Below are 10,000 nucleotides of genomic sequence, written 5' to 3'. Positions count from 1 at the left end.
GACTGAAATCTGTAGTCAGACTAGCATAATTTATATATGGTATTGGGAACTGGAGTTTCAACACTGTTCTTCCAACAATTGAATTAATCCACTTAGCCCCTTCACTTAACTTCTTAATATGTGGGCGGTGTTGGAATTCATCTGCAAGAGTTCTACTTGGTATTTCAAACTTCTCCACTACAGGTGGTTCCATTCTCAGGGTAGGGACTTCTGTCTTCAGGCACTCATGTAATATAAGCAATCTGGATAACTGCTTACTCCTCTGATGCCCTGTATCAATAAAAGAAAATGGTACATGATATATGTATTAAAATATATCATTATAAAAAAGTTCTAACAGATGGATATGAAAAATTCTTTGAAACTGACATCCAGATCTCAAATCAATAGAAACACTAGTTTTCAAATAAATATTATTACTCAATATAAAACACCAAACCTCAAACCTCAAATATTAAGTAAATAAAACAATAAACATGCATAAATGCAGTCTAACCTTTCAGTCCTTGAATCATTTCTGGCTTGAATGCTTCCCTAATTAATGCTTCTGGATAATGCTGGAGGATTGCCATGGAGAAGAGAGCATCTGACAGGAAGTATGGTGATCTAGCAACTTCCCCTTTATGAATGAACTCCATGAAAGATTCATCAAACACCTCTAATGTTTGAGGACTACACTTGTGACCTACATGACTAAAACACCAAAGCACCCTTGTAAGGTCCCTCATCCTTAACTCATGTGACTCAGCTCTAAGGAGTTTAAGAACCTGATTTTCTAGTTTACCAAAGAGCTCTTCATCATAAACATTACAATTAGAGAACATTGCCAAGATGTGTGGAACAATCTGAGCATTCAGAATACTTTTATCACAACTCATCACAAAAGATTTGACAGCAGACAAAAGATCATCATCATGGAATCTTGTCACTCGGAGGAGTTTGATCATAGAAACAAGGCCATAAGTTTCAATATCTGTAAGCAATACAGATTCTTTTATTTTATTTTTCATATGATCTGCAACTTTTTTAACAAAGGCTGATGTTCTCTCAAGTTTGACATTGGATTTGAATATGCCAGCCACTGCTATTCCAAGATCTCTGAATGTCAGATCATCCAAATGTTTATCCAGTTTTTCAATTATCAGCAGAACAAATTCTTTTGATAACCTTCTTTTCTTGGCAAGACCTATATAATGCAAAATTTGAACTAAATGATGAGGATGAGCTGTGTCTACATTAGCTTCAAACAATGATAAAAAAGTGTCATATTCTCTTTTCCTGTAAATCCTGTTACCATGGAGAATTAAGAGGATATCAAACAGTCTGAGACTCTCAGGAAGACCACTTGCTAAGGCTCTTTTTAAACATTCTTCATTAATTCCTTTTACAAGATACTGCAAATATCCACTTTTCTCAAATTCTAATTCCTTTAACAAGTAGGCTAAATTCTTCAGTTCATTTTCTGTCATCCAAGGAAAGCTTTTCAAAATCTTGTGTTTTGCCTCAGACATCAATGACTTGTTTGATATTATATCTTGAGATAAAAAACGTCCAGATGAAGCATATAATGAAAACAAATGAAGAACATCTGATGTTTTAACATCAGGATTATGAGCTATGACAAGTAACATCTGCTTGATAGCCTGACTGGTTTCTGACGAGTTTTGTTCATATTTTTCCTTAGTAAGGGCAGTGGCATATTTATCACTAATTCTCATATGTTCCAATATTTTGAAGCTCAAGGTATCTTCTTCAACAAATGGAACATGAGAATGTCTGATGCCATAGCAACGAAGCAAGTCCAAATGCTGCACAAAGGATGCAGGTCTGGGAATAACCTTGTTATTTTGTATGTAATTTTTCAAGTACACAACCTTAAAAGGCTGTAATCTTCTTAAACTTTTCAACATGGTTACTTATATCAAATCTGTGTCATAGATTACACTTTTAACCTGTTCTCAATTTCGTATTTTTTTTCCCTGAAAGTAGAAGATTTTAAGGATATTAGAATATATTTAAAAATGCATAAACAAAAATGACATGAACCTAAACCTTAACATGCAGGTTACATATCAGAACTCAAAATAAATGCAATCTAAGCAAAGGAAAAGCTTACAGCCATTCTAAGGTCTGAAAATTTGTGATGATGTGACACATAGAAAAATACATCTTGATGCAAAACAGATAGTATATTGAAAGTAGAAGACACAACCACTATTAAATTTTAACAAAAAACATTGCAAATAATGTAGCAAAGCAGATCATCCTCTGCAAACTGAAATTCAATTATTGAAAAGAAATTAAGGAAAAAATAAATCAAGAAAAAAACATAGAAAGGAGCTAATAGAAGTAATGAAAAAAAAATAAAAGTACAATGAAAGAGGAACGACAAAAAGGCAAGAATATCATATATTATCATGTATGTCTAATATAAACTGGTAGAGTAAAATTCCTTGCTGAAACCTCACATTATACAGTAACAGTCAGCCAGAAATTTAACATGTACAACCCTCTGTGAACAAACACATACATACACACACACACACACACACACACACACACACACACACACACACACACACACACACACACACACACACACACACACACACACACACACACATGTATATGTATGTATATATATGTATATATATGTATATATATGTATATATATATTTATATATATTCATACACACACACCCACACACACACACACACACACACACACACACACACACACACACACACACACACACACACACACACACACATGTATATGTATGTATATATATGTATATATATGTATATATATGTATATATATATTTATATATATTCATACACACACACCCACACACACACACACACACACACACACACACACACACACACACACACACACACACACACACACACACACACACACACACACACACACACACACACACACACACACACACACACACACACACACACACACACACACACACACACACACACACACACACACACACACACACACACACACACACACACACACACACACACACATGTATATGTATGTGTATATATATATATATATATATATATATATATATTTATATATATTCATACACACACACACACACACACACACACATACATACATACATACATACATACATACATACATACATACATACATACATACATACATACATACATACACACACACACACACACACACACACACACACACACACACACACACACACACACACACACATATATATGGAGAGTCCAGTGAAGTACAGCTGTTACATGTTATTAAATACAGAGAAGATCGGGCAAAGGGTGATCTAGTCTGCTAGCTATGAGTTCTGTAAATGTGTATAATTCATGTTGGGTTATAAAGTGAATGAATATATAAAAAATTGAAATAGATTGAGAGGCTTTGTGAAGTGGGAAGTGAGAGTGAAGGTGAGGGAGACAAAAATGACTGGGAATCCTGCATGGTATGAGTTTAGCACATAGAGATAATTGCTGTGAGTGCAGCTCTATTTTTGTTTGTTTTATGGGTAACCTTTAAGATCAGACCAGGACAAGGAAGTTAGTGGAAGCAGCAATTAGAATTGAGACACTTGAAGCCAAGGTAACAGAATGTTTGAAAATACGTGAAGAAAATGTAAACTTGAAGGAATTGGTGGATAATTTGTGCTGGAACACAACCATTCAATGAGGGAATACTGAAAAGTCTGACATGAAAATCAAAGAACTCAAGAAAAAGGTGGAAGAAGTAGAAACCAAGATTGGCAACGGTAGTCAATTCAAAGCAAAGAATCTACTAGAAAAAAATGATGAGGTAATCAAAGTATAGGACACCCCTGCCCTAGACAACAAAGAATCCACCACATGTGTATACCAAGATAGATTATAGGTCAGACTTGACATTAAGTGTTCCCACATGTTGATTGTGCACAAAATCCTGTTGTGAATACATGGAACTTTCTTTGTCTTGAGTTGTGTGGGTTAAGGGCTGCACAGCCCCCTGCATTAGACAATATAGTGACTCTTCCGTGTATATCACTATTACAATGACATTTATTATATATTATTCTTATTTTACCCTGCAATTTCTCTGGTATCTTTCATGCCTTCCTCTGCTATCAGGGCCAAGAATGGTTCATGAGTGTTCCACATGTTACCCTCTAATACAGGTATTAGAGGGTGAGAGGAAACCACTTATCAATATCATCATGATCGGTCAAGTAAAAAGTATTCTAAACATTTACCAAATTAGCTAGTGAAAGTTCAGTGGGATATTTTAAAAAATGAAGTGACTATATTTATAGTACCATAATGCAATGTCTATTGACTATTTTTACAGGAATTCTGGCCTCACATATTCAGTCTGTCTGACACTCTTTCCTGCCATGAATGTATGGAGGATTTTTTATCTTCCTGGGTGGGAATTGGAGGGACAGCAGCCCCCAGTAGGGGGTCATAGGGGTGCACATCCCCCTGCATTAGACAATATAGTGACTGATTTGGTACTGTAATTCCAGAAGAGTTTGAGAATTCCACAGTGACTATCGTAAGAAAAAAATCGTTCATAAAGTATACCAGGTGTGATAACGAAAACTGACCTGTTCATACTGTATCTCTTAAAATACTCTATTCATCACACATCTGTAACATTTCCCCTTTAAAATTAAAAAAGAAGAAGAAGTAAATCAATCACAAGCGGTTGATTGCACCGATCATATTCAGTTTACATTAAAACAGGATTATATCGACTGAATCATTATTTAGTTAATCATTTTGAGACACTGATATCGTTATACTACTATCGCATAATACAATGTTACTGTAATATTAGTTTAATGAATTTTACCCGATAGAATTGAGAAGTACAGGTCCTTCCGTGCGGTATTGTTTACACTAAACAGCTGATTTCGCCGACCATAGTAACTACGGGTCACATTGTGAATTTCTTACGTTATATTATACACTTACAAAAGTAAGTAAATAATGGATAAGGGTTCAGTTCCATCTTTATGATTAAATCAATTAAATTCTTTGATATATTTCTCATTTATAATTTTGTTGCTTATTAGTAGTAGTCGTAACCATGAACCGTATACTTAACACAATATAATAATTATCGTGAGCACTAGTTGAATACACATACAGAATTTACACACACGTGAGTGCGTGTGCGTGTGCGTGTGTGTGCGTGTGTGTGCGTGTGCGTGTGCGTGTGCGTGTGCGTGTGCGTGTGCGTGTGCGTGTGCGTGTGCGTGTGCGTGTGCGTGTGCGTGTGCGTGTGCGTGTGCGTGTGCGTGTGCGTGTGCGTGTGCGTGTGCGTGTGCGTGTGCGTGTGCGTGTGCGTGTGATACTCTCTGTCAGGGATACTGTGAGGGTGATCAACCTTCAGAAACGGCAGAGTAATCTTCAACCCTTCTCCCTCCCCTCCAGTGGAGAGAGTGAGAGTTTTGTGTGCGTGCGTGCGTGCGTGCGTGCGTGTGTGCGTGTGCGTGTGCGTGTGCGTGTGTGTGTGTGCGCACGCGTCCGTGTGTGTGTGCGTGCGTGCGTGCGTGCGTGCGTGTGTGTGTGTGTGCGTGCGTGTGTGCGTGCGCGCGCGTGCGTGCGTGCGTGTGTGTTCGTGTGATACTTCCTGTCAGGGATACGTTAAGTATGGTCTACCCTTATAAACTGCAGAGTAGGCATCAGACAGAGAGAGAGAAACTTAATTCTTAATTTGATTCTTAATTTCACAAAAAAAACAGCCATCTTAGGTGGAGAAAAGCCTTGTCAACTTACAGACAGACCTTGAACCTAGTAAGATCAACCTCATCCTAGGGCAGTGACACAGAAGTTTGGCTTTTGTAGCACACAAAAGCTTCACTGGCAACGTCAGTAGCTTCATGGTTGTGTTGTATAAAGTGGCTTAACTTGTCATAAAAATAAACAGCAAATACCAACTCAACGAAATCAGGCTTAGCTGTCAATAACCATTCACACCGATGAGGATGTGGACATTGCCTACATGTACATCTCCTGTCTCGTTAGCTACAACTTGGTCCATAATGAGTAATAGGGCATAGTTAAAACAAATAAATGTGTTAAACATCAAAGGTTATATCGCACTATAATTAAGTATAGTAGCGAAAATAGGAATGAATTGATTAGGGTAAGGTTAGAGGTTGACGGAAAGACCATGCAAAATTGACTGAGGCGAGGGATGATCCCTTACATTAAGCCCCAGACTCCGTCTCCTAAGTACCCCCCCCCCCAAGGGATTGGGAGGGTACTTGGTCCACAAGATAATCATGAGTTGGACAATGCAAAATAGTCCGGTACATACCCGTTAAAAATCTGTGTACGTAATACCAAAGGAAACTTTCTCACTACTCACGATTACGATGTGTTATCGATAATTTGAAAGAATTCCAGCTCAGGGGCGTCATTTCGGTTTTTCAGGGAAGACAAGAGTGGGTAGATGAGCGAAGCAAACAAGTTTGAAATGATTATTTGAAATTATTCTAGGGGCCTTTTTAAGCATTAACACAGGAGTAATTTAGTAAAATAAAAAAAATAAAGGGGGGAGGGGCAATGCCACCCCTCTCCCCAAATGACGCCCCTCTTCCAGCAGTTACTTACCCGCAGATTCGAAGCGTTGAGATCAACATCAAACGGTCTCATATTGGACATAACCGTTCTGGCAGCATCAGGTCAGTCAACAGTGAAAACAATTGAATTAGGTAGATAATCAAAACCGGGAAAGCATTCTGTGGTGACAAAATAGCTCAAAGAAACGCGACGACAGAAGGATGTTGGGGACATTGCTACAACACACAAAATATACCGCAAAACCATTAGAGATCACAAGAAAGTTAAAATTAATGACTGTGAAGCCATTAGAAGTCACAAGAAAGTTAAAATTAACGACAGGGAGAAAGGATAACAGTTATAAACATTTGAAAATTGTAAAGGGAAAAGGCAGTGTCTATCGGAAAACACACCAGTTGAGGATCCCGACAGCATACAGCATAGTCTACAGGGACGAATTCTAGATGAAATTCTACGGAGACCTCTAGGCGGTTGGTATTGAGGTCCCCTGACACTGTAGAATTTCACTAACGTCTTCAACGCCACAAATACATATTCTCCTTTCCGAGCACCAGACGACTTTTTGCACTTCGAAGGATGGCGAAAGGCCCATCGTCAAGATGTTGGCAAAGCTGGTTAACTGATCCGTCGCTGATAGCAAAGTCCTTAGCTGTTGGGAAACTGCATGGCTATAGTAACCACCATATTGTGAGACAAAATGACCCACCCCCCTTCTCATGCTTTCCTCCATCCCGCTAATCAGGTTGTTTGTTTCTGGCAGGAAAGTTTATAGTCCAAAGATCAAGAGAATTGCATTCGGTTGGTCAGCCTTTGGCAAGGCGGACATCGTAAGTCGGGAGGTGAACACAGCTGTCAAAAGAAAGTTGGTGAATGAATGTACATTGTGATGCTTGACATAAATAAGTGCACAGTACACTGAGATGCTTGCAGTTGCCCAACGCAAAATATGAATGTCATGTTGGGATCACCATCCAGACGGCAAGCACAGCATTTGCACCGGACATTAAATGGATGTCAATGGCATCAACAAATTAAAAAGGGGAAACAGATTGGCCAGAATACATGATTCCAAGATAAGCAGAGGATAGGAACATGGTGGGCCTTAAGGGAGCAGAGGACACCGAGAACCTTAACTAAGGCCTGCCTTGCACAATTCAGGACCCAAAGTTAAACTTCGAACTGTAAAGAACTTTTCTGATTAAACTGTAAACACCAACCACTAGATTTAATGTATCACCACTAACGAGGACAATCATTCAAACATGTAGAACTGGACTTATATACTTTATTTTGCAACTTGAACCACTCAAAGCATTAACCTACACTTAGTGTGGATTACTTGTCCACTTACAAAAATGTTTTGTCAAAAAAAAAAAAAAAATCCATGAAAATAAAATGCTAGTACTTTGGACTCTCTAACAAATTGTGCATTGTAATCTGCGTAGAGTTCCGGGCACAACACTTCAGTTCACCGATATCCGATATGAATCCTTTTTCTTTCGAAAGGACCTTTTCACAGTTATTTAACCATGACTATAAGCCTGCTCTGTGTTTTAACATACTCAAAAACTGTGATGAATATATATTTTTTCTGTTAGATTTCAACATACAGATTATGAGAAATTAAAGAGTAAATCTTTCACATGAAACAATAAACATCATCATTAATATAACAGGCTTTTAAAGAAAACAAAAGGGGTCTCCTCTCTACTAAAGGCGAGATAACTGAAGCCATTCACAATACGACTTGAACTAAGCATCTTGTAACATCTGGAAAGTTTGCTGATGGCCTAATATGGCTTCTTGCAAGGATTTATTTTCTTCCTCGATGTGTCCGATCTTCATGTTCACTTCACTTCTGCAATTATATACATGACATTGAAGATTCTATCCATCATTTACAGGACTAATTAACACGCGCGTGGGCATACGTCTACAAACACATTTTTCTTGCATTATACGTGGACAATTCAACTTGTATAACTTACAGCAAGTCAGGCAAATAATCAAGAGGAAGGCCCAAGCCAGGAGCACGTGACAGGTTTTCAGCATATGTCTCCAGCTTTGTTACTTCTTCCTGTAGTTCTTTCGCGTGTTCCTCCGTCAGAATCTCAGCGGGTGCTTCCTCATCCTAGGTTCAAAAAGAGTGTAAGATATCAAATGTTTGATGATAGCTAAATTTTACAATATAGTGAAAACTGTTCTACTAAAATTCAGCAGTTAAATTGGAGGTGAAAGTCTACATATCTTTTATCACGCAGTACGACGAGATCGGAAAAGTATTACCAAGTGTCTCAGCGATGTTCAATTGCAAGGATAAGTATCATTCAAAGTAATTATTATTCATCAACCGATATAACATAACCAATTCACAAAATCAGAAAACAGAACAGGCGAGAAAAATGAAAACATCAATTAAAAATGAACAAACTGAAGCCCTGATAATATTGGTTCTTATTACCTGTGACAATGAAAGTCAAGAGAACTTACGGACACCTATAATACTATATATTATACTGGATTAACACTTACGCAACACGAAAGGATATGAATCAATATTTTCCAAATGTATTCGGAATGTTGCAGGGGATCAGTAAGAACAATATAATTCTGAATCATTTGGAGGAATTTCTGTAGTCTAAAAATGAAAAAAAAAAAAAAAAAACCTGAAAACATCAATCAACTGTAATTATCTCAATTTTATAAACCCTAGATTCGATTCTAGATTCTAAACAATACCAACCCTCGTTGTTGATCGTCCTCCATCATCATGTTCATCACTCGTTATATTTATCTATCTTCATGTTTTCCCTACCTTATCCAAAAGCTGCAAAGTCTGGAACCTTCTGACGAGATCTCTGCTCTTGCACTCGTATTCAGCACTGCAATGGATATGTTAAAAGTCTAAATATTACCATTATTTGTTTTATTCACAAAAATACAATAGCTTGAAAGATAATTCAAATTAGTTTAAGGCTCATACTGCCTGCATAGTTTAACGCGGACATCTGATATTTAGTGATGGTTTGTTAGATCCCCATAAAATCACCGACAAAAAAAAATCGCCATCATATGAATTATGGGGAATCTTCCGCAGATTTTATTCGTAATACAATCGAATTATGAGAAGACTAGGATCTGAGAAAAAATAGGTATGGTGGATAGATATGATATTTTGCACTTGAAAGTGAGCAAGCCATTCGATCTGCGGAAATACCTTCGCTCAGTCTATCTTGTCTACAACTGAATTAACAAATGGCATGTATAACGAGTGAGAGTAAGACTGTTTTAGTAATTTTACTCAATACCTTCGCATAACCGGTCGCGACGATTTTGGTATCGGTGGATTCCTCTCTCCCTCTAGTGCACACGTATGTAGGATTGTGCCAC

General features: G+C 37.6%; 2 protein-coding genes across 2 annotated transcripts in view; both read right to left on the bottom strand.

The window, feature by feature from the left end:
- Positions 1–4,973, bottom strand: part of LOC125028887 — a 6,264-nt gene extending 1,291 nt beyond the window's left edge. Inside the window, exons 1-3 of the mRNA XM_047618476.1 lie at positions 4,872–4,973; positions 497–1,979; positions 1–270 (exon numbers count right to left, since the gene is read on the bottom strand). The exon at positions 1–270 is cut by the window's left edge and continues 1,291 nt beyond it. Coding sequence (XP_047474432.1) covers positions 1–270; positions 497–1,910 — 1,684 coding nt within the window. The 5' untranslated portion in view covers positions 1,911–1,979; positions 4,872–4,973. The remainder of the gene's footprint in view (positions 271–496; positions 1,980–4,871) is intronic.
- A 2,913-nt stretch (positions 4,974–7,886) lies between these two features.
- LOC125029232 overlaps positions 7,887–10,000 on the bottom strand; it is a 4,258-nt gene continuing 2,144 nt past the window's right edge. The window contains exons 4-6 of the mRNA XM_047619125.1: positions 9,426–9,492; positions 8,599–8,741; positions 7,887–8,468 (exon numbers count right to left, since the gene is read on the bottom strand). Coding sequence (XP_047475081.1) covers positions 8,363–8,468; positions 8,599–8,741; positions 9,426–9,492 — 316 coding nt within the window. The 3' untranslated portion in view covers positions 7,887–8,362. The remainder of the gene's footprint in view (positions 8,469–8,598; positions 8,742–9,425; positions 9,493–10,000) is intronic.

The sequence above is a fragment of the Penaeus chinensis genome, chromosome 9 (assembly GCF_019202785.1).
Source record: "Penaeus chinensis breed Huanghai No. 1 chromosome 9, ASM1920278v2, whole genome shotgun sequence".
Classification (NCBI taxonomy): domain Eukaryota; kingdom Metazoa; phylum Arthropoda; class Malacostraca; order Decapoda; family Penaeidae; genus Penaeus; species Penaeus chinensis.
Note: the sequence above shows the minus strand (reverse complement) of the source record. Positions and strands in the feature narration are given on the sequence as shown.